This window comes from Haliotis asinina, chromosome 7 (genome assembly GCF_037392515.1).
Source record: "Haliotis asinina isolate JCU_RB_2024 chromosome 7, JCU_Hal_asi_v2, whole genome shotgun sequence".
Classification (NCBI taxonomy): Eukaryota; Metazoa; Mollusca; class Gastropoda; order Lepetellida; family Haliotidae; genus Haliotis; species Haliotis asinina.
Window position 1 is genome coordinate 157,521 of NC_090286.1, and position 25,289 is coordinate 182,809.

At 40.9% G+C, this 25,289-nt stretch overlaps 1 protein-coding gene across 1 annotated transcript in view; it reads left to right on the forward strand.

The window, feature by feature from the left end:
• The first annotated feature begins 10,170 nt into the window (after nucleotides 1–10,170).
• LOC137291764 (low-density lipoprotein receptor-like) overlaps nucleotides 10,171–25,289 on the forward strand; it is a 70,651-nt gene continuing 55,532 nt past the window's right edge. Inside the window, exons 1-6 of the mRNA XM_067823281.1 lie at nucleotides 10,171–10,287; nucleotides 10,813–10,920; nucleotides 12,831–12,941; nucleotides 13,696–13,743; nucleotides 14,578–14,691; nucleotides 15,127–15,240. Of these exons, the coding sequence (XP_067679382.1) occupies nucleotides 10,197–10,287; nucleotides 10,813–10,920; nucleotides 12,831–12,941; nucleotides 13,696–13,743; nucleotides 14,578–14,691; nucleotides 15,127–15,240 (586 nt within the window). The 5' untranslated portion in view covers nucleotides 10,171–10,196. The remainder of the gene's footprint in view (nucleotides 10,288–10,812; nucleotides 10,921–12,830; nucleotides 12,942–13,695; nucleotides 13,744–14,577; nucleotides 14,692–15,126; nucleotides 15,241–25,289) is intronic.

Consider the following 25,289-nt stretch of genomic DNA (forward strand, 5'->3'; position numbering starts at 1 on the left):
CTTCCTAGACTGAAAGGATATTGTCTAACATTACCTTCCTCTAATGTGGTAAGATATTTTGTAACATACCCTTCCTAGACTGAAAGGATGTTGTCTAACATTACCTCCCTATTATGTGGTAAGATATTGTGTAACATACCCTTCCTAGACTGATAGGATTTTGTCTAACATTACCTTCCTATAATGTGGTAAGATATTGTGTAACATACCCTTCCTAGACTTATAGGATATTGTCTAACATTACCTTCCTATAATTTGGTAAGATATTGTGTAACGTACCCTTCCTAGACTGAAAGGATATTGTCTAACATTACCTCCCTATGATGTGGTAAGATATTTTGTTACATACCCTTCCTACACTGATAGGATATTGTCTAACATTACCTTCCTATAATTTGGTAAGATATTGTGTAACGTACCCTCCCTAGACTGAAAGGATATTGTCTAACATTACCTTCCTATGATGTGGTAAGATATTGTGTAACATACCCTTCCTAGACTGATAGGATATTGTCTAACATTACCTTCCTCTAATGTGGTAAGATATTGTGTAACGTACCCTTCCTAGACTGATAGGATTTTGTCTAACATTACCTTCCTCTAATGTGGTAAGATATTGTGTAACATACCCTTCCTAGACTGAAAGGATATTGTCTAACATTACCTTCCTATGATGTGGTAAGATATTGTGTAACGTACCCTTCCTAGACTGAAAGGATATTGTCTAACATTACCTTCCTCTAATGTGGTAAGATATTGTGTAACGTACCCTTCCTAGACTGATAGGATATTGTCTAACATTACCTTCCTCTAATGTGGTAAGATATTGTGTTACATAACCTTCCTAGACTGAAAGGATATTGTCTAACATTACCTTCCTATAATTTGGTAAGATATTGTGTAACGTACCCTTCCTACACTGATAGGGTATTGTCTAACATTACCTTCCTCTAATGTGGTAAGATATTTTGTAACATACCCTTCCTAGACTGAAAGGATGTTGTCTAACATTACCTCCCTATTATGTGGTAAGATATTGTGTAACATACCCTTCCTAGACTGATAGGATTTTGTCTAACATTACCTTCCTATAATGTGGTAAGATATTGTGTAACATACCCTTCTTAGACTGATAGGATATTCTCTAACATTACCTTCCTCTAATGTGGTAAGATATTGTGTAACGTACCCTTCCTAGACTGAAAGGATATTGTCTAACATTACCTCCCTATGATGTGGTAAGATATTGTGTTACATACCCTTCCTACACTGATAGGATGTTGTCTAACATTACCTTCCTCTAATTTGGTAAGATATTGTGTAACGTACCCTTCCTAGACTGAAAGGATATTGTCTAACATTACCTTCCTATAATGTGGTAAGATATTGTGTAACATACCCTTCCTAGACTGATAGGATATTGTCTAACATTACCTTCCTCTAATGTGGTAAGATATTGTGTTACATACCCTTCCTACACTGATAGAATATTGTCTAACATTACCTTCCTCTAATGTGGTAAGATATTGTGTAACGTACCCTTCCTAGACTGAAAGGATGTTGTCTAACATTACCTTCCTCTAATGTGGTAAGATATTGTGTAACGTACGCTTCCTAGACTGAAAGGATATTGTCTAACATTACCTTCCTATAATTTGGTAAGATTTTGTGTAACGTACCCTTCCTAGACTGAAAGGATTTTGTCTAACATTACCTTCCTCTAATGTGGTAAGATATTGTGTAACATACCCTTCCTAGACTGATAGGATATTGTCTAACATTACCTTCCTATAATGTGGTAAGATATTGTGTTACATACCCTTCCTAGACTGATAGGATATTGTCTAACATTACCTTCCTATAATGTGGTAAGATATTGTGTTACATACCCTTCCTACACTGATAGGATATTGTCTAACATTACCTTCCTCTAATGTGGTAAGATATTGTGTAACGTACCCTTCCTAGACTGAAAGGATATTGTCTAACATTACCTTCCTCTAATGTGGTAAGATATTTTGTAACATACCCTTCCTAGACTGAAAGGATGTTGTCTAACATTACCTCCCTATTATGTGGTAAGATATTGTGTAACATACCCTTCCTAGACTGATAGGATTTTGTCTAACATTACCTTCCTATAATGTGGTAAGATATTGTGTAACATACCCTTCCTAGACTGATAGGATATTCTCTAACATTACCTTCCTCTAATGTGGTAAGATATTGTGTAACGTACCCTTCCTAGACTGAAAGGATATTGTCTAACATTACCTCCCTATGATGTGGTAAGATATTTTGTTACATACCCTTCCTACACTGATAGGATATTGTCTAACATTACCTTCCTATAATTTGGTAAGATATTGTGTAACGTACCCTCCCTAGACTGAAAGGATATTGTCTAACATTACCTTCCTATGATGTGGTAAGATATTGTGTAACATACCCTTCCTAGACTGATAGGATATTGTCTAACATTACCTTCCTCTAATGTGGTAAGATATTGTGTAACGTACCCTTCCTAGACTGATAGGATTTTGTCTAACATTACCTTCCTCTAATGTGGTAAGATATTGTGTAACATACCCTTCCTAGACTGAAAGGATATTGTCTAACATTACCTTCCTATGATGTGGTAAGATATTGTGTAACGTACCCTTCCTAGACTGAAAGGATATTGTCTAACATTACCTTCCTCTAATGTGGTAAGATATTGTGTAACGTACCCTTCCTAGACTGATAGGATATTGTCTAACATTACCTTCCTCTAATGTGGTAAGATATTGTGTTACATAACCTTCCTAGACTGAAAGGATATTGTCTAACATTACCTTCCTATAATTTGGTAAGATATTGTGTAACGTACCCTTCCTAGACTGAAAGGATGTTGTCTAACATTACCTCCCTATTATGTGGTAAGATATTGTGTAACATACCCTTCCTAGACTGATAGGATTTTGTCTAACATTACCTTCCTATAATGTGGTAAGATATTGTGTAACATACCCTTCTTAGACTGATAGGATATTCTCTAACATTACCTTCCTCTAATGTGGTAAGATATTGTGTAACGTACCCTTCCTAGACTGAAAGGATATTGTCTAACATTACCTCCCTATGATGTGGTAAGATATTGTGTTACATACCCTTCCTACACTGATAGGATGTTGTCTAACATTACCTTCCTCTAATTTGGTAAGATATTGTGTAACGTACCCTTCCTAGACTGAAAGGATATTGTCTAACATTACCTTCCTATAATGTGGTAAGATATTGTGTAACATACCCTTCCTAGACTGATAGGATATTGTCTAACATTACCTTCCTCTAATGTGGTAAGATATTGTGTTACATACCCTTCCTACACTGATAGAATATTGTCTAACATTACCTTCCTCTAATGTGGTAAGATATTGTGTAACGTACCCTTCCTAGACTGAAAGGATATTGTCTAACATTACCTTCCTATAATTTGGTAAGATATTGTGTAACGTACCCTTCCTAGACTGAAAGGATATTGTCTAACATTACCTTCCTATAATTTGGTAAGATTTTGTGTAACGTACCCTTCCTAGACTGAAAGGATTTTGTCTAACATTACCTTCCTCTAATGTGGTAAGATATTGTGTAACATACCCTTCCTAGACTGATAGGATTTTGTCTAACATTACCTCCCTATGATGTGGTAAGATATTGTGTAACGTACCCTTCCTAGACTGAAAGGATATTGTCAAACATTACCTCTCTATGATGTGGTAAGATATTGTGTTACATACCCTTCCTACACTGATAGGATATTGTCTAACATTACCTTCCTATAATTTGGTAAGATATTGTGTAACGTACCCTTCCTACACTGATAGGATATTGTCTAACATTACCTTCCTATAATTTGGTAAGATATTGTGTAACGTACCCTTCCTAGACTGAAAGGATATTGTCTAACATTACCTTCCTATAATGTGGTAAGATATTGTGTAACATACCCTTCCTAGACTGAAAGGATGTTGTCTAACATTACCTCCCTATGATGTGGTAAGATATTGTGTAACATACCCTTCCTAGACTGAAAGGGTATTGTCTAACATTACCTTCCTATAATGTGGTAAGATATTGTGTAACGTACCCTTCCTAGACTGAAAGGATGTTGTCTAACATTACCTTCCTCTAATGTGGTAAGATATTGTGTAACATACCCTTCCTACACTGATAGGATATTGTCTAACATTACCTTCCTATAATTTGGTAAGATATTGTGTAACATACCCTTCCTAGACTGAAAGGATATTGTCTAACATTACCTTCCTCTAATGTGGTAAGTTATTGTGTAACGTACCCTTTCTAGACCGATAGGATATTGTCTAACATTACCTTCCTCTAATGTGGTAAGATATTGTGTAACATACCCTTCCTAGACTGAAAGGGTATTGTCTAACATTACCTTCCTCTAATGTGGTAAGATATTGTGTTACATACCCTTCCTACACTGATAGCATATTGTCTAACATTACCTTCCTATAATGTGGTAAGATATTGTGTAACGTACCCTTCCTAGACTGAAAGGATGTTGTCTAACATTACCTCCCTATGATGTGGTAAGATATTGTGTAACGTACCCTTCCTAGACTGATAGGATATTGTCTAACATTACCTTCCTCTAATGTGGTAAGATATTGTGTAACATACCCTTCCTAGACTGATAGGATATTGTCTAACATTACCTTCCTATAATTTGGTAAGATATTGTGTAACGTACCCTTCCTAGACTGAAAGGATATTGTCTAACATTACCTTCCTATAATGTGGTAAGATATTGTGTAACATACCCTTCCTAGACTGAAAGGATGTTGTCTAACATTACCTCCCTATGATGTGGTAAGATATTGTGTAACATACCCTTCCTAGACTGAAAGGATATTGTCTAACATTACCTTCCTATAATGTGGTAAGATATTGTGTAACGTACCCTTCCTAGACTGAAAGGGTATTGTCTAACATTACCTTCCTCTAATGTGGTAAGATATTGTGTTACATACCCTTCCTACACTGATAGGATATTGTCTAACATTACCTTCCTATAATTTGGTAGGATATTGTGTAACATACCCTTCCTAGACTGAAAGGATATTGTCTAACATTACCTTCCTCTAATGTGGTAAGATATTGTGTACCGTACCCTTCCTAGACCGATAGGATATTGTCTAACATTACCTTCCTCTAATGTGGTAAGATATTGTGTAACATACCCTTCCTAGACTGAAAGGGTATTGTCTAACATTACCTTCCTCTAATGTGGTAAGATATTGTGTTACATACCCTTCCTACACTGATAGCATATTGTCTAACATTACCTTCCTCTAATGTGGTAAGATATTGTGTAACGTACCCTTCCTAGACTGATAGGATATTGTCTAACATTACCTTCCTCTAATGTGGTAAGATATTGTGTAACGTACCCTTCCTAGAATGATAGGATATTGTCTAACATTACCTTCCTATGATGTGGTAAGATATTTTGTAACATACCCTCCTTAAACTGATAGCATATTGTCTAGAATTAACTTCCTATAATCTTGTGAGATATTATATAGCATGCCCTTCATAGGCTCAGGTAGGATGTTTTCAACGTTACCTTCCCTTAATCTGGTAAGATATTGTGTAGCATACCCAGGATATGACATAACATACACTTCCTATAGTCTTTTTACCGTGTTGATGAATTTCACTTTAAACAGAAGGGTTAATTGAAGAAAGTGAAATTTAAATTGCAAATCCTCATACGTTTGCCGTCCCAACTAAACTTTTAAATCTCAGTGCTATTCATTGTATGATATAATTTGTTTAACAAACGATCATAGATTCAAATGGCTATTATTGTTTTGTATCACAAGAGGGTACGCGCTGTAGTTGGAACAGGGAAGCAAATGCACGTGCGGTACGTGATAAACATTAACCTAGACCAAACTCACGTGTTCTTGGTGTTTCCTTAACGTCCATTTCTTTAACATACATTCTGTTACAGGTGTCAATGTGGGGTTGCGGGGGACACAGAGAGATCAATATATTTGTGTGAAATATCGTTTTTGCCCGCTGTTTGATGTTTGATCAAACGTGTTCATGTTTTCATAAAGCTTTCTTTGTTTAAAGTTGTAGTATCGGTACTAAACGTTATAAATATGTTTAGACATTTTTGTATGTATGCAGAACAACTGTTTTGTTCACTTAAGTATTAATGTACAACAATTACCCCCGCCGCGCGTTTAGTGCGAAGAGGAGGATATATGCTGAGTCAAAAAAGAAACTTCACCTTCTTTCTTCAGGGCACTATAAAAGAACAAGAGATGGTAAGATGGATAAATTGTCATTACTTCATTGCTGAGATCTGTGTGATGTACTCGATACAATGAGAATGCCACAATCAGTTCCATTAGGCTACACCGCCGTTCCAAAACATGGATGTACAGAATGTCAAGTCACAATAATAATCTGAAATTTATCAGTTCATTCACCACTGCCAAACACCGTCTCCTCATCGACTGCCTCTGTGAACACGTGGTCAAGGAATCTGCGCCATTGCTCTTACAAGGCAGCGCCAAGTTCCTGCAAATTCAGAGGTTAGTTCCTAAGACCATGAAGCCTTCTCTCAAGTGCATCCCAAACGTGCTCTATTGGATTAATGTCAGGGAACCTCGATGGCCAGTCCACGACGTTGATTCCAACGTTCTGAAGAAAATTTCGTGTCAACATCGCGGTATGCGGTCGAGAATTATCATGCTGGAACTATAGACCGGGGCCATGAGCCGCCATGAAAGGAACGACTTCAGTGGTGAGCGCCTGGTCGCGGTAAGCACCAGTTGTGAGGTTTCCACGGATGAACAGAAGTCGGGAACGGTTGTTCCCACAGAAAGCACTCCACACCATGCAACGTCCGCCTCCAAATCTGTCGACTTCCTGAACACATCATTGGGCATACCGTTCACGACGTCGTCTCCAGACTTTGCCTGCCGTCCGCCAATCTGATGGTAAACCTGGATTCATCGCTAAAGTCGACTCGATTCCAGTCTCTCTTTGCCCATCGGAGGTGACGTTGGGCTCACAGCAGACGCTGACGTTGATGAAACGGCGTCAATATTGGCCCACGAAATGGACGTCCAGAATGCAGATTGGCAGCCCGCAACCGATTTCGAATGGTCTGTGAGGGCAGTCGACCTCTAAACATCTCGGAAGAAATCTGTGACGTAGGTGACATAGGACGATTTGACGGTTTTCTGCTCGTGACATCACAAGTGGACGACCCGACCTTGGGCGATCAGAAGTGGTGCCAATTTGTTGTAGACGACCTCGCAAGTCATACACTGCACGACTCCTGCATCCCATTGCGCTTGCGACGTCAATAACTGTTCTTCCCGCTTGCAACATGCCAACGACACGTTCACGTTGCACATTTTAGTACCGTAGGAACTAGGGTTTAAAACTGGGTTTTTTTTCCAATTCTTGAGGCCCCGTGAAGGTCCCGAGGTAGAATAGGCCTTCAGCAACCCATGCTTGCCATAAAAGGCGACTCAGTTTGTCGTAAGAGGCGACTAACGGGATCGGGTGGTCAGGCTCGCTGACTTGGTTGGCACAAGTCATCGGTTCCCAATTGCGCAGATCGATGCTCATGTTGCTGATCACTGGATTGTCTGGTCCAGACTCGATTATTTACGGACCGCCGCCATATAGCTGGAATATTGCTGAGTGCGGCGTAAAACTAAACTCACTCACTCACTCCAATTCTTGAGGCCAATGCAAACACGTGCAAATGAAGAAAACTGCGACGCGAAGATCACGTGATCGACTGCACGTGCAAAACCTGATTTGGTACTAACGTCATTTGCACGAAGAATGGATGGGTTTGAGTCGGTTTTGCTAACGTTTTTCTAGGGTCGAAAGAAAGTGATCCTATTTCGGATACATAGATGTGTCCTCAGAGGAAAACTATTCACTATTTTTACAAATTACATTTTATGAAGTTCGACTCAGCAACTCAGTCAGAAAGATTGCTTTATTTGTGATCAACCATGAAATTAACACACTTAGAGTTCCAAGGGAATATCAAAAATAATTTTGACTCCATTATACGGCTATAATTTCCTGTAATTAGGTGTGTTATTGACTTCAGCCCGGGAAAGCCACATTAAAAGAAAGTTGGAAATAGTGTGGCTAAACCGGCAATGGGTATGGTTGAGTGATCGTTTGAATGTGGCTCTCCCGGCAATTTCAGTCCATGTCACAGTAAATAATGGATATCAAACTTGCTGTCTCATAGGTACTGACACTCATTTTACTACTTAAGTATGACTATACAACTTATTATTTCTTTACAGCATTTGATCTTACTTCAATTCAATGTTTTGTCCTATTCTGATAAGTGTTTGAGATAACAGCTATTGATGCTTCAATTATTTTTTTTACATACGTGCTGAAAGCTAAAAAAGAAAACCTCAAAACAAGTTCAAGGAATGATTATACTTATAAACAGCTGCAAGCACATATGTGACGCCTAACAACCCTTTCCGTTTCCTGGCTGTATTACTAGACTAGAAGTCTGTTTTTGTCGCCCTTGTGGTAATGACGTTTTGATTTGAAGTTGAAACGTCACTATAACTTTGATGTAAAGTTCTTGTCCAAACGTCTCCGTTGATGCAATATACAAATCATACATACCAAAGTAGCTTACATGAAGACCTAAAACAAACAATAGAAATAGAATTACTAGTATGTTAAGAGCAAAAGCTGAAAGTGACCCTTACCATACAATGACCCATTAGCATGTATCATTTTATTTTAGAACAGATTCTGTACATAAGAATTAAAACAATGCAATCTGCAACAAAAGCAGAGAATTGAAAATTAAAGAACGAAATTAACACAGAAGATCAATGTTAACTAAAAACTTCGAAGAGTATATAGAAGTCGCCCATTATATGTCAACTAAACAAATAAAGGAAATGTCACTAAAACAGTTTTAATCCATTGTGACCAGTGTGTGACGTTTATTTGACAAACAGTAATGATTCCCTTACTCGATGTTGCCTCAGCGGCGATAGCTATTTATCAAATGTGGACTTCCTGGTTCACATCATTTCAGAGGGGCGGACTAAATCTTTGCGTCATTAGCAGATGTGTGGATTTCAGGGCTGCGGTAAGGGTACATGACATTCAAAAGAGTGTTACAGTACTTCGATGTATAAAAAAATAAAGTGGTACATTAATGATATAATTAATGAACGGCACATCATGCCACAGCATCTTGATGCTATTCAGATGATCGATAGGGAACGTTTTCACATCAGAAGGCAGCGCATCTCCATTGACACTGACACCACATTTTAGTGTTGAGGCGCTATCAGAACAACTTTGATCTTGACGATCGCACTCGTATAGAAGGATGGGAACTAGTGAACTGTCACTGTCACACGCTCCAGGTTCATGCCGAGGTATGCTGAAACCTGTGTTGTGGAGTCTGTAACTTCCTTTGGGGTAGTTCCATGATGGATGCGTGGTGAATATGATCGTAAAAACATTTATTTTGGTTTGCTCTGTTTAAAATTTTATAATTAAAATGGGTGGGCATCAGATTCTCGGATTCTTCGAAAATCATCATCGAAAATTATTGACATTGCATCGGGATATTGCCCTTCCTAATGACCTACTGTTCCTCAACTTTGTTGATATTGATCATGCTGTTTTACCGTCTTGTTATGATTTGGATGTTAGCCTGTTTACATTGAAACTTAAGCTTTCCATTGCTGTAATATTTGGAAATTTAGAACAACTCTTAACAGTCAGCATCCATAGCGGCAAGTGTTCTTTGTGAAGCAGAACGCCAGGCCAGGATGTAATTCTTTATGATGTGCCAGTATATAGCCTGTTTCTTTAACTGTCTACCTGGTATTCTGTTCATTACATAAACACCAAAACCCGTTCCTTAACCTTTCGAAATCTCTGCTTTATTCAGAATCCAGTGTCCGATTCCGAGTAAAATCTGTGAATGTATTACTGTGAAATTGGCTACTCTCTGCTCCCACACCAACACAATGAAGGAAGCAGCATCAACGTACATATTCTCAGTAATATGCACATCACACGACCCACAAAGCTGCCCCTTCTCGTGTTGCGCACAGTCCGCCGTCTCCTCCCCTCATGTGACGATGTTCTTGGGCCAGACCGATGTCACCATGGGCCACATCATCATCACATGGACTCTCGTTTCACTTACAGCGCAACTTGCAGCTATGCAAGGTGGTATTTTACTGACTGCGGTTATGTTTTACATGAACTACACCATCAGATATCATATTGTGAAGATTGAATTGACTCCCCCGTTTTCTTATGTTGCAGGTTATATTGATTCCCATCTTGCATATAGCGCAGATAATTTCGAGTCCAGGCTTATCTTATGTATGAGATTACACCGACTTCCATATTTCATATAGTACAGATTATATGACTCCAGGTTTGTTTTATGTGGGAGATTACACCTACTTCCATATTTCATATAGTACAGATTATATGACTCCAGGTTTGTTTTATGTGGGAGATTACACCTACTTCCATATTTCATATAGTACAGATTATATGACTCCAGGTTTGTTTTATGTGGGAGATTATACCGACGCCCATCTCTCATATTGTGCAGATTATATCGACTCCATTCTTTCCTTATAATGCAGATTATATTGACTTGCCTCTTACATATCGTGCATATTCTTTCCACCTTAGTCTTTTCGTAATGCAGGTGATATCAGCAACCACTCTGTGTTGCAGGTTGCAGCACTTCCCACTTCCAGTGCACCTCTGGTCAATGTATTGTGTCTAAGTGGGTCTGTGACGGGGAAGCTGACTGCCCAGATGGATCCGATGAGGTTTGTTCAGGTCAGGACCATTTTGTCATTTGTCAGTTAAGTATGAGAACTGCATGTTGTCAGCGATGTCTTGTTGCTGACCTGCATGTTGTCACATGTCTTGTTACTGGCCAGCATGTTGTCAGAGATGATGTCTTGTTACGGACCTGCATGTTGTCAACGATGTCTTTTTACTTACCTGCGTGTTGTCAGAGATGTTTTGCTAGAGACCTGAATGTTGTCAGAGATGTCTCGTTGCAGACGTGCATGTTGTCAGAGATGTCTTGTTGCAGACGTGCATGTTGTCAGAGATGTCTCTTTTGAAACCTGAATGTTGTCACAGATGTCTTGTTACGGACCTGCATGTTGTCAGAGATGTCTTGTTACTGACCAGCATGTTCTCATAGATGTCTTGTTACAGACCTGCATGTTGTCAGATGTCTTGTTACAGACCTGCATGTTGTCAAAGATGTCATGTTAGAGACCTGAATGTTGTCAGAGATGTCTTGTTACAGACCTACATGTTGTCAGATGTCTTGTTACGGACCTGAATATTGTCAGGGATGTCTTGTTACTGACCAGCATGTTCTCAGAGATGTCTTGTTACAGACCTGCATGTTGTCAGATGTCTTGTTACAGACCTGCATGTTGTCAGAGATGTCATGTTAGAGACCTGAATGTTGTCAGAGATGTCTTGTTACAGACCTACATGTTGTCAGATGTCTTGTTACTGACCAGCATGTTCTCAGAGATGTCTTGTTACAGACCTGCATGTTGTCAGAGATGTCTTGTTACAGACCTGCATGTTGTCAGATGTCTTGTTACGAACCTGAATGTTGTCAGAGATGTCATGTTAGAGACCTGAATGTTCTCAGAGATGTCTTGTTATGGACCTGCATGTTGTCAGAGATGTCATGTTAGAGACCTGAATGTTGTCAGAGATGTCATGTTAGAGACTTGCATGTTGTCAGAGATGTCATGTTAGAGACCTGAATGTTGTCAGGGATGTCTTGTTACTGACCAGCATGTTCTCAGAGATGTCTTGTTACAGACCTGCATCTTGTCAAAGATGACCTGTTACAGACCTGTATTGTAAGTGATGGTTACAGGACCACATCTTGTCAATGGTGTCTTGTTACGGACCTGCATGTTATCAGAGATGTCTTGTTACAGACCTGCATGTTGTCAGAGATGTCTTGTTACAGAAGTACATGTTGTCAACAGTGTCTAGGTACAAGACCACATGTTGTCAATGATGTCTTGTTACAGGACTGTATGTTGTCAGAGATGCCTTGCTACAGAACTACATGGTGTCAACGATGTCTTGTTACAGGATTACATATTGATGTCGATGTCTTGTTACAGAACTACATGTCAACGAAGTCTTGTTACAGGACTACATGTTGTGAGCAATATCTTGTTACAGGATTACATGTTGCCAGAGTTCTCTTTACAGAACTATATGTCAGTGATGTCTTGTTACAGAACTACATGCTTTCAGAGAGGTCTTGTTTCTTAACTACATGTCAGGGATATTTTCTTATAGATCTATATGTCAATGGTGTCCTGTTACAGGATTACATGCTGTCAGTGATGCCTTGTTACAGATTTCCATGTGTGTGCGTTCAGTGATGTCTGGTCACAGAACTATATGTTTGTTCCGTGTGATGTTCTACACTGACCTGCATATGTGTTCAGTGCTGTTTCATGAATGGTTTAACTTGTGTGCCTTGTAATGTCTGGTCACTGATCTACATGTGTGTTCAGTGATGTCTTTTGAGAGCTCTACCCAGTGTGTTCTGTGATGTCTGGTAACTGATCTACATGTGTGTTCAGTGATGTTTTGTGAGAGATCTACCCTGTGTGTTCTGTGATGTTTGGTCACTGATCTACATGTGTGTTCAGTGATGTCTTTTGAGAGGTCTACCATGTGTGTTCCAGTATCCTGTAGGCAGGACCAGTTCCAGTGTTTGGACACACAGTGTATACCCAGGAGGTGGCGCTGTGACGGAGAGAGTGATTGTAGGGATGGGACTGATGAACAGGAATGTGGTAAGTGCACGAGTATGGTACATCACTCCCGACCAGAAAGTGGTCACTGTGAAGTAGTGGGTATGTGGTTGTATGGTTATATGAGTGACCTAGTTTGTGACGATTGCTTTGAACAATGCACATCAACATCGAATAGTGTGAGTAAATGAGCTTAGTTTAATGCGTGTCAAGCAAGTCATTGGGCCTAACCACACCCGCACCCCACCCCACCCCCAGACAAAAAAAGTAAAAAAGACATTATGTTCATTAAATAAAAACGTGAAAATACTTTCCATTTTAATTAGAATTACCTTTTCCTATCCTGTCCAGATGGTAGGGGCTTACCTTGTGCTTTCCTACCCAGATAATAGAGGCGTACCTTGTCCTTTCCTGCCCAGATAATAGGGGCTTGCTTTGTTCTTTCCTGCCCAGATAGTCGGGATCGATCAACTCTTATGTTGCTCTTTGAAATCTTGATAGAAAGACCATGCTCGCTTCTACCTGAGTTGTTCTGAAAGATTTCCAAAATGCGCAAGATCTCCCTATACCTTGAAGTGACTTATGTTGTTAATTTGAGAAGAAACAAGTCCTTTCATTTAGATTTAAAATATCCATACAGGTTGCTGTAATGCTAGAGTAATACATGAAGACTTAGACAGACCACATCAGGTGGTGCAGACACAATAGTGGTGCAGGGATGTGTCAACCAGAGGCACACCATCACCTTAGTACTTCATATATAGATAACTGACATGGCCATCTGTTGTCTTTGCAGGACAAAAAGAGTCATCTACATCTTCACCTACCACGACTCCATCTTATGGTGAGTAGGAGTGAGTGGTTTAGCTAGTATTCTAGCAACACTAGGGTGGGCGACACCAAGAAATGGGCTTCACACTTTGTACCTACGTGGGGGATTCAAACCTGGACCTTTGGTGTGACGAGCGAACGCTTTAACCTCTAGGCTACCCTACCGCTCTTGGTGAGTAGGAAGCTGAGGCTGATGCTCTGATTCAATGCTTGGAGTTTTTTCCATTTCAGGGTGGTGTCAATTTTACAGCGGTCTCAATTTTAGGCTGGTTTCCATTTAAGTGTGCTTTCCATTTTTGTACATTTTAGAGTGGTGTCCATCTTCGGCTGGTGTCTTTTTCAGAGTGTTGTCCAATTTACAATGTCGGGTACCTATCACATTTGTCCGAAGCACAATTTGGCGTGATAATGTTTGTCAGCACCATCCTTGTGCTCCTTGGTGTGACCAAGGTGTGGAGCCTGCATCCTTGTGCTCCTGTGTTTCACCAAGGTGTGGAGCCTGAACCCTTGTGCTCCTGGGTTTCACCAGATCTGGAGTCTGCATTCTTGTGCTCCTGTGTTTCACCAAGGTGTGGAGCCTGAACCCTTGTGCCCCTGGATTTCACCAGATCTGGAGTCTGCATCCTTGTGCTCCTGTGTTTCACCAAAATGTGGAGCCTGAACCCTTGTGCTCCTGTGTTTCACCAGCTCTGAAGTCTGCCATGGGCCATGGCCCTTCATCCCACAGCAAGCTGCTGTACATGGTGGAGATGAACCCTACTCACCGTAGGTTGTCATAAACATGAAAAAAAAATATAAAAGTTTTTTACCCTTAAAGCAGCCCATGATGTGTACTTTCTCATTTTAGACTGCAAGCACGGCTTCTTCCGCTGTGACTCGGGGCACTGTATCCAACCAGACTGGCGATGCGACCTGGAGGTGGACTGTCCCGATGGGTCGGACGAGCTGGGCTGCACTCAACGTACTTACACTATTGTTGTTCCAATTGATGAACCTATGCTTTTTCACTTGGAATAGGAATACCTATTACAAGGAATCGTTTTCACCAAGTATGTTAAAACTGTATCCCCAAGAGTCACATGCTGCAAGTGTGTTCCATGTTGTTAAAGTGATACCTGACAAAATTTGCATGCTTTCCAAAATATGTACATCCTGAGAAATTTGGAAAGTGTGACAATTCCCTGCATTGAAACCATTTGGTGATTCTCTCTCCCTGCTGCTGCAAGGCTGCATGTAGCTGTTTATATCGGGAAGATGGCGTCCTAACGTGGAGAACGCGCATCCAACACCGCTCACCTCTTTTGTGGTAAAATATATTTAATACTAGTAATATGTTCAGATATATCATTGTAAAATCGCTCATCGACACAGTATATATTTTTCACCTGTCATTTAGATCCAAAATGTAAATGGAACGAAATCCAGTGTGCAGACTCCCAGTGTATCCCCGACTCATGGCGCTGTGACGGGGAGTCTGACTGTGCCGACCACTCAGACGAATCAGGCTGCGGTGAGGAATGGCACATCACTCAAGTCCAGTGGGTGTAGCAACAGCGTCAGGGCGGGATGTAGCAACAGCGTCAGGGCGGGATGTAGCAACAGCATCAGGGTGGGGTGCAGCAAGAGTGTCAGGGTAGGATGTAGCAACAGTGAACGAGATGGGTGTAGCAACAGTGTCAGGTAGGGTGTATCAAGATTGTCAGGGCAGGGTGTAGCAAGATTGTCAGGGCAGGGTGTAGCAAGATTGTCAGGGTATTGGTTTAGCAACAGTGAATGAGATGGGTGTAGCATTAGTGTCAGGGTGGGGGGTAGCAACAGTGTCAGGGTATTGTGTAGCAACAGTGAATGAGATGTTTGTAGCTACAGTGAATGAGATGGGTGTAGCAACAGTGAGTGAGATGGGTGTAGCAACTGTGATTGAGATGGGTGTAGCAACAGTGATTGAGATGGGTGTAGCTACAGTGAGTGAGATGGGTGTATCTACAGTGAGTGAGATGGGTGTAGCAACAGTGAGTGACATGGGTGTATCAACTGTGAGTGAGATGGGTGTAGCAACAGTGAGTGAGATGGGTGTAGCCACAGTGATTGAGATGTTTGTAACAACAGTAAGTGAGATGGGTGTATCGACAGTGAGTGAGATGGGTGTAGCAACTGTGAATGAGACGGGTGTAGCAACAGTGAGTGAGATGGGTGTAGCAACAGTGAGTGAGATGGGTGTAGCCACAGTGATTGAGATGGGTGTAACAACAGTAAGTGAGATGGGTGTATCAACAGTGAGTGAGATGGGTGTATCAACAGTGAGTGAGTGAGATGGGTGTATCAACAATGAGTGAGATGGGTGTAGCAACAGTGAGTGAGATGGGTGTATCAACTGTGACTGAGATGGGTGTATCAACTGTGAGTGAGATGGGTGTATCAACAGTGAGTGAGATGGGTGTATCAACAGTGAGTGAGATGTGTGTAGCAACAGTGAGTGAGATGGGTGTAGCAACAGTGAGTGAGATGGGTGTATCAACAGTGAGTGAGATGGGCGTATCAACAGTGAGTGAGATGGGTGTATCAACAGTGAGTGAGATGGGTGTATCAACAGTGAGTGAGATGGGTGTATCAACAGTGACTGAGGTGGGTGTATCAACAGTGACTGAGATGGGTGTATCAACTGTGAGTTGGATGGATGTAGCAACAGTGATTGAGATGGGTGTAGCAACAGTGAGTGAGATGGGTGTATCAACTGTGAGTGAGATGTGTGTAGCAACAGTGATTGAGATGTGTGTATCAACAGTGAGTGAGATGGGCGTATCAACAGTAAGTGAGATGGGCGTATCAACAGTGAGTGAGATGGGTGTATCAACAGTCAGTGAGTGAGATGGGTGCATCAACAATGAGTGAGATGGGTGTAGCAACAGTGAGTCAGATGGGTGTATCAACAGTGAGTGAGATGGGTGTATCAACTGTGAGTGAGATGGATGTAGCAACAGTGAGTGAGATGGGTGTAGCAACAGTGAGTGAGATGGGTGTAGCAACAGTGAGTGAGATGTGTGTATCAACTGTGAGTGAGATGAGTGTAACAACAGTGATTGAAATGTGTGTATCAACAGTGAGTGAGATGGGCGTATCAACAGTGAGTGAGATGGGTGTATCAACAGTGAGTGAGATGGGTGTATCAACAGTGAGTGAGATGGGCGTATCAACAGTGAGTGAGATGGGTGTATCAACAGTGAGTGAGATGGGCATATCAACTGTGAATGAGATGGAAGTAGCAACAGTGATTGAGATGGGTGTAGCAACAGTGATTGAGATGGGTGTAGCAACAGTGAGTGAGATGGGTGTATCAACAGTGATTGAGATGTGTGTAGCAACAGTGAGTGAGATGGGTGTATCAACAGTGAGTGAGATGGGCGTATCAACAGTGAGTGAGATGGGTGTAACAACAGTGAGTGAGATGGGTGTATCAACAGTGAGTGAGATGGGTGTATCAACAGTGAGTGAGATGGGTGTATCAACAGTGAGTGAGATGGGTGTAGCAACAGTGATTGAGATGGGTGTAGCAACAGTGAGTGAGATATGCGTATCAACAGTGAGTGAGATGGGCGTATCAACAGTGAGTGAGATGGGCGTATCAACAGTGAGTGAGATGGGTGTATCAACAGTGAGTGAGTGAGATGGGTGCATCAACAATGAGTGAGATGGGTGTAGCAACAGTGAGTGAGATGTGTGTATCAACAGTGATTGAGATGGGTGTATCAACAGTGATTGAGATGGGTGTATCAACAGTGAGTGAGATGGGTGTATCAACAGTGAGTGAGATGGGTGTATCAACAGTGAGTGAGTGAGATGGGTGCATCAACAGTGAGTGAGATGGGCGTATCAACAGTGAGTGAGATGGGTGTAACAACAGTGATTGAGATGGGTGTATCAACAGTGATTGAGATGGGTGTATCAACAGTGAGTGAGATGGGTGTATCAACAGTGAGTGAGATGGGTGTATCAACAGTGAGTGAGATGTGTGTAGCAACAGTGAGTGAGATGGGGGTAGCAACAGTGAGTGAGATGGGTGTATCAACAGTGAGTGAGATGGGCGTATCAACAGTGAGTGAGATGGGTGTATCAACAGTGAGTGAGATGGGTGTATCAACAGTGAGTGAGATGGGTGTATCAACAGTGACTGAGATGGGTGTATCAACAGTGACTGAGATGGGTGTATCAACTGTGAGTGGGATGGATGTAGCAACAGTGATTGAGATGGGTGTATCAACAGTGAGTGAGATGGGTGTATCAACTGTGAGTGAGATGGGTGTATCAACAGTGAGTGAGATGTGTGTAGCAACAGTGAGTGAGATGGGTGTAGCAACAGTGAGTGAGATGGGTGTATCAACAGTGAGTGAGATGGGCGTTGTTCTGAAGGGTTTGTGATTGTGTTCACGGGCGTTGTGGTTTGATGGCATAAACGCAGCCGTTTCGGAGCATGTCATGGACTTTTTCGTGCTGCACGGGATTTTGTGTACCGTTCATCTGGGCATCTTGAACATGTGGCAGATTTTGAGTGTTGAGCGCTGGAGACAGAATAGACGAGTAGCTCTCCAGTAGTTTGTGACACAAAACAGTAAAATAGAAATAGGAGAGATAGATAGATAGATAGAGTAGGATTAACTAAATAGACAGGTTTGCATATTTAGTTTAATTTTCATTGCATATATTTTACATTTCATTACATTACAAGGGAATTTCACTTTTAGTTGATTACAAGGGGATTTCACGTTTAGTTGTTTAAAGGGGAGTTCATGTTTAGTTAGTTAAAAGATTTGGTTTGAAAGGTAAGTCGAAATTTATATTTTAGTTTAATTTCCACTGCGTTACATTGGTAGCAGAGCGTGGTTGCTCTGACTCTGCACTAGCTACACTTAGGGATAGTAATAGTTTTTTTTATAGGTTTCATAGACACATGCTTTTATTTTGGTAGTTGTTTCATTACATTGGTTGATAAATCAACAAACATGTCTGATATAGACAAATCAGAAGATAAAGTGAAGAAGTCTGTAAAGGTTACTTGTGATGTTAACAAGCTGGAGTTAAGAATTGCCCAGCTTAAAAAACAAAAGACAGCAGCTAAGTCTGCACTGACAAAAGCTCAGAACACGATGCTGAGTTTAATTGATGGAGAGCATCTTCCCACAAAGAAAGCAGTTAGGGATGAGATAGATAAGGTGAGTTCACTGCAGGATAAGGTTGTTAGCTTATTGTATGAACTCTCCAAGGCATACGACCAAGGTAATGATTGTGATCAAGCTAAGAAAACCAGTAAAGAAATAGATGATGTACTGGAAGTTAGTGATGAGACTATACAAACCGCAAGAATTCATTTGAGCGGCAGGTCAGATGAAAGTTCATCTACTAGTTTAAGATCAGGGATGTCAAGACTGTTTCGCACAAATGACACAAAGAAACACATCACTGTTACACATGAAGCTACAGGTGTTAATGAATCTAATAAACAAGGTGTTCCATATGTAGATCAGAGAGATGATGCTTGGAAGGGAATTAATACAGCATCACAAGATGACAGAATAGGTGATGATATGCGGACAAAACTCAAACGCGTTTCAATTCCTGTGTTTCATGGCAACATCAAAGAATATGAAAGCTGGAAGGCTGCCTTCATTGCATGTGTGGACAAAGCCAATGCTACTAATGAATACAAGTTGTTACAGCTAAAACAATACTTAGCTGGAGAGGCTTCTGAGGTCATTTCAAGGTTAGGGCACACTGCAGCAGCTTATGATGTAGCTTTAGAACGACTGGAGAGAAAATATGGAGGTAAGAGAAGGCAAATCTCTTTGAAAATGGAAGAAGTTTATAACTTCAGACCAATTCGTCCAGGTAACGCCAAAGATCTAGAGAACTTCGCAGACCTTTTAGACATCACTGTTGTCAGTCTCAGAGAAGCTGATAAAATAGAAGAACTGGGTGACGGTTGTCTGTATTCCCAGCTGATGCGAAAAATGACAGGATCAATGATAACAAATTATCAAAGATGGTTGTTTGAAATCCAACGTCAGGAATCAGTGGAATGTTTAAGAGAATGGGTGCTTAAAGAATCTGAATTTCAAACAGTTGCATCTGAGGTAAAACTAGGCATCACTGAAAAGCCTAAAGAGAAGGAACATAGGTACAGTCAAAAGTCAGGGTCATTCTTTGGCAGGCCACAGGTACAGTTCTGTAACTTCTGTCATGAGAAGGGTCATCAAATAGGAATTTGTAAACGTTTCAGAGAGTTAGATATCCAAAACCGATGGACTAAAGCTAAAGAACTGAAACTGTGCTTTCGGTGTTTAGGTACGCGTCATGTTGGGAAATTATGTCGCACAAACATCCCATGTGGTATTGAAGGATGTCGGTCGACACATAATAGATTACTACATGACAGTAACTGGGTAAAATCACAGACAAGGAACTATGGAAACAGTAGCAACAACTCTGAAAATTGTAAAACAGAAAATAAACAAACAACCACAATGTCATCAACAACAAATGGATATTATGTATCTTCCCTCAGAACAGTTCCAGTTATTCTAAAGAATGGCTCGCGAAGAATAAAGGTCAATGCTCTTCTTGATGATGCTAGCACTCAGACATACATTAATGAAGACGTAGTATCAGAGTTAGGGGTACATGGTCAAAGACAGACAGTATCTGTTAATGTTCTGAACAGCAAGCAGGAAACCTTTAATAGCATGACTGTTGAAGTAGGTTTAGAAAGTCTTGATGGTTCGGTGGACATAAACATATCTGCGCTAACTACAACAAAGGTCACAGGAATGATGAAGGTTATTGACTGGCAAAAACATGCACGTGATTGGAAACACTTACATGACATTGAGTTTCCAAAATTGAGTTCCAGACCAATTGTGGACATATTGATCGGCATGGACTATTTGGAACTCCATTGTTCTCAAACAGATGTTTGCGGCCAGCCTGGTGAACCAATAGCAAGGTTAACACCATTGGGTTGGACGTGCATTGGTAAAGTGCATGACCCAGGGACAGATAACAGACAATTGACAGATTCATTCTTTATTCATGGTGGTAAAACAACAAGTGATGATAAAGAACTTGAGGCATTGGTAGATAGGTTCTGGGAGGTTGAATCCATTTCGGTATACAAACCTGTGCTGACAAGAGATGAGGAAATGGCTGTGAATGCTGTAAAAGAATCACTTACCCATGATTCACAGAGGTACACAGTTGGTGTTCCATGGAAGGAAGGTTCAAAACTTCCTGAAAGTAATTATGATATTGCTTTCAATCGCCTGAAACAAATTGAGAAAAAGTTAACAAAAGATGTGACAATTCAAACAGCATATGAGGATGTGATAACACAGTATGAGAAAAAGGGATACATAAGAAAAGTACCTGAAAAAGAAATTAAAACAAAAAAATCCTGGTACTTACCACACTTTCCTGTTGTCCGGCCGGAAAGAAATACAACTAAGGTTAGGATGGTTTTTGATGCCTCAGCGAAATGTGACAGCGTGTCCTTAAATGATGTTGTGCAACAAGGACCAAAGCTGCAGAACAATTTGGTTGAAATACTTCTAAGATTTAGAAAACATCCTATTGCAATCATATGCGACATTGCAGAAATGTACTTACAAATTCAGATTCCTAAACATGATCAGCCTTTCTTCAGATTTCTTTGGAGGTCAATGAATATGGAGAAAGAACCAGATGTGTATGAATTTTCACGGGTAGTCTTTGGAATGAATTGTTCGCCCTTTCTTGCACAGTATGTTACACAGGAACATGCTAAGTCATGTGAGAGTCATCTTCCTTTAGCAGCAGAAACAGTAGCGAAATCAACATACATGGATGACACAATGGATTCTGTGGAGACAGAAGACAAAGCACTACAGCTTTATGATCAAATAAATGAACTGTGGACAACAGCTGGTATGCATGCCAGGAAGTGGGTCTCCAATTCCGTGAAGGTGCTTGAATGCATTCCAGTTGCAGACAGACTATCTGAAATTAATATTCAGATGTCCGAGCTGTCATCTGTGAAAGCTCTAGGATTACTTTGGAATGCAGAGAATGATAAATTTCAGTTCTGCTACAAACTTACTAATGGCCACTTCAATGTGTCAAAAAGAGCTTTCTTGAGAGAAATTGCAAAGATATTTGACCCTCTAGGGCTTCTAGCTCCATTTACAATTAGGGCAAAGATTATTTTGCAACAGGTGTGGTTGTCTGGTGTAGGATGGGATGACAAGATGAGTCCTGACTTAGAGGAAAAGGTCTTACAGTGGTATATGGAACTGGCAGATTTGAAGTCATTACGTTTTCCAAGGTGGATAGAATTTAGCTCAGAGATTGCCATTCCATGTCTGCATGTGTTTGTTGATGCATCGCAAGATGCTTTTGGTGCTGTGATATACTTGGTGAGTGGTCATGGAGAGAGAATAGTTAGTCAGCTTGTTGCTTCAAAAAGCCATGTTGCTCCAATTAAAGCTGTAAGTGTTCCACGGCTTGAATTGATGGCTGCTGTTCTTGGAGTGAAACTCCTTCTGATTGTTGCAAAAGGTCTGGAAATGTCAGTTCATGATGCAAAGCTCTGGTCTGATAGCATGAATGTTTTATGGTGGATTAAGAACCACAGCAGAAGTTTTAAGCCATTTGTGGCTAATCGTGTGGGTTACATTCAGGAGATGACAAAACCTTGTCAGTGGATGCACGTACCAACAAAGCTGAATGCAGCTGACATACTTACCAAAGGAAGTAAACCTGAAACTCTGGGCACAACAGCATGGCACCATGGTCCTGAGTTCTTAGCGCACGATGAAAGTCAATGGCCAGAGCAGAAAAATGATTTCGAGAAGGTAGATCTGGAAAAGAAAACTAGATCAAACTTCAAAGTCACTATGAATGTTCAACATGATGATACGCCATGGCGTTTAGATCCATGTAGGTTTTCTGACTGGAATAGACTTTGTAGGATCTTTGCATGGGTCTACAGGTTTCTAAACAACTGTCGGACAGCAAAAAATGTCAGACAGAAAAACAGTCTTGTTCCAGAAGAACTTGAGGAGGCTGAAAGAAAAATAATAGCAAATGAACAAAAGGAAGCATTTCCAACTGAGTATATGGCACTGAAACAGAGCAAGAGAGTAGCATCCAAGAGTAAACTCATTGGATTGCAGCCTTTTCTGGATGAAACGGGAGTGATGAGGTTAAATGGCAGATTGAGATTTGCAGATGTGCTCTCTTGGGAGGCTAGGTTTCCAATAATCATTCCCAGGAAAAGCTGGGTGACGAAACTCATAGTGAAACACCACCATGAAAAGTGTCTTCATATGGGAACCAACACCACACTGGCCTCATTGTCGTCAAAGTTCTGGATTGTATCCTCAAGAGAGGAGATCCGTGAATGGGAGAATGAATGTGCTTGGTGCAAAAAACAAAAGGCAAAACCAGCAGAACAGCTCATGGGAAGTCTTCCAAAAAGTAGAGTAGTAAGTTCAATGAGAGCATTTGTTCAAACGGGAGTGGACTTTGCTGGTCCGTTTCTTACGGTACAGGGCCGAGGAAAAAGCCGTCATAAGAGGTATTTGTGTCTCTTCACGTGTCTAGCTACTCGAGCTGTACACCTAGAGATGGCTTACGGACTAGACACAAATTCATTCTTAAATGCTTTTTTCCGTATGGCACATAGACGAGGATGGCCCAAGGAGATGATATCTGACAACGGCACAAATTTCGTTGGAGCCGTAAAAGAGCTTAAACAGTTGGTGAAATCTTTAGATTCAGGCACCATGAAATCAAAGTTGTCAAACAGAGGCATAGTTTGGAGGTTTAATCCGCCAAATGCTCCTCACTTTGGAGGAATTTTTGAATCCATGATCAAGTCAGCTAAGCGTGCGATTTATGTGATACTTGGGTCAAGTGATGTCACTGATGAAGAATTGATGACAGCCTTTACGGGTGTTGAAGCTCTGTTAAATTCTAGACCACTCACATATCAGAGTGCACACGTTCAAGATTATGTTCCTCTTACTCCAAACCATTTTCTTCATGGACAACTAGGGGGAGACTTTGCTCCAGAAATAGACTCCACTTCTTATGCCCCTCAAAAACGTTGGCGACGGATACAGGAACTCATCAGGCATGTATGGAGGAGATGGATGAGAGAGTGGCTTCCAACTTTGAATGTCAGAAAAAAGTGGGTCACACCCTCAAGAGATTTCAAAGTTGATGATGTTGTTATTCTCGTGTCACAAGATAACCCACGAGGAACTTGGCCTCTGGGAAGGGTAGTAAAAACATACCCAGGAAAGGATGGCCACGTCAGGGTGGTTGAAGTACAAGTTGGACAATCGAGGTTCACTAGGCCAGTGACTAAGGTTTGTCCTCTGGAATATAGCAATTGGACCAGAAAGAACAAGTTGCCAGTGTAAATAAAGTAGAATGTTCAAGTTTAGAACAGTGTTTGTTGTAAATAGGTTGAATATTTTAGCATTTATTTCGTTGGTTTGAGATTGCATTGCTGTTGATAGATGATGATAGACAGGAGTCTATCATGGAAGGGGGCATGTTCTGAAGGGTTTGTGATTGTGTTCACGGGCGTTGTGGTTTGATGGCATAAACGCAGCCGTTTCGGAGCATGTCATGGACTTTTTCGTGCTGCACGGGATTTTGTGTACCGTTCATCTGGGCATCTTGAACATGTGGCAGATTTTGAGTGTTGAGCGCTGGAGACAGAATAGACGAGTAGCTCTCCAGTAGTTTGTGACACAAAACAGTAAAATAGAAATAGGAGAGATAGATAGATAGATAGAGTAGGATTAACTAAATAGACAGGTTTGCATATTTAGTTTAATTTTCATTGCATATATTTTACATTTCATTACATTACAAGGGAATTTCACTTTTAGTTGATTACAAGGGGATTTCACGTTTAGTTGTTTAAAGGGGAGTTCATGTTTAGTTAGTTAAAAGATTTGGTTTGAAAGGTAAGTCGAAATTTATATTTTAGTTTAATTTCCACTGCGTTACAGGCGTATCAACAGTGAGTGAGATGGGTGTAGCAACAGTGAGTCAGATGGGTGTATCAACAGTGAGTGAGATGGGTGTATCAACTGTGAGTGAGATGGATGTAGCAACAGTGAGTGAGATGGGTGTAGCAACAGTGAGTGAGATGGGTGTAGCAACAGTGAGTGAGATGTGTGTATCAACTGTGAGTGAGATGAGTGTAACAACAGTGATTGAAATGTGTGTATCAACAGTGAGTGAGATGGGCGTATCAACAGTGAGTGAGATGGGTGTATCAACAGTGAGTGAGATGGGTGTATCAACAGTGAGTGAGATGGGCGTATCAACAGTGAGTGAGATGGGTGTATCAACAGTGAGTGAGATGGGCATATCAACTGTGAATGAGATGGAAGTAGCAACAGTGATTGAGATGGGTGTAGCAACAGTGATTGAGATGGGTGTAGCAACAGTGAGTGAGATGGGTGTATCAACAGTGAGTGAGATGGGTGTAGCAACATTGAGTGAGATGTGTGTAGC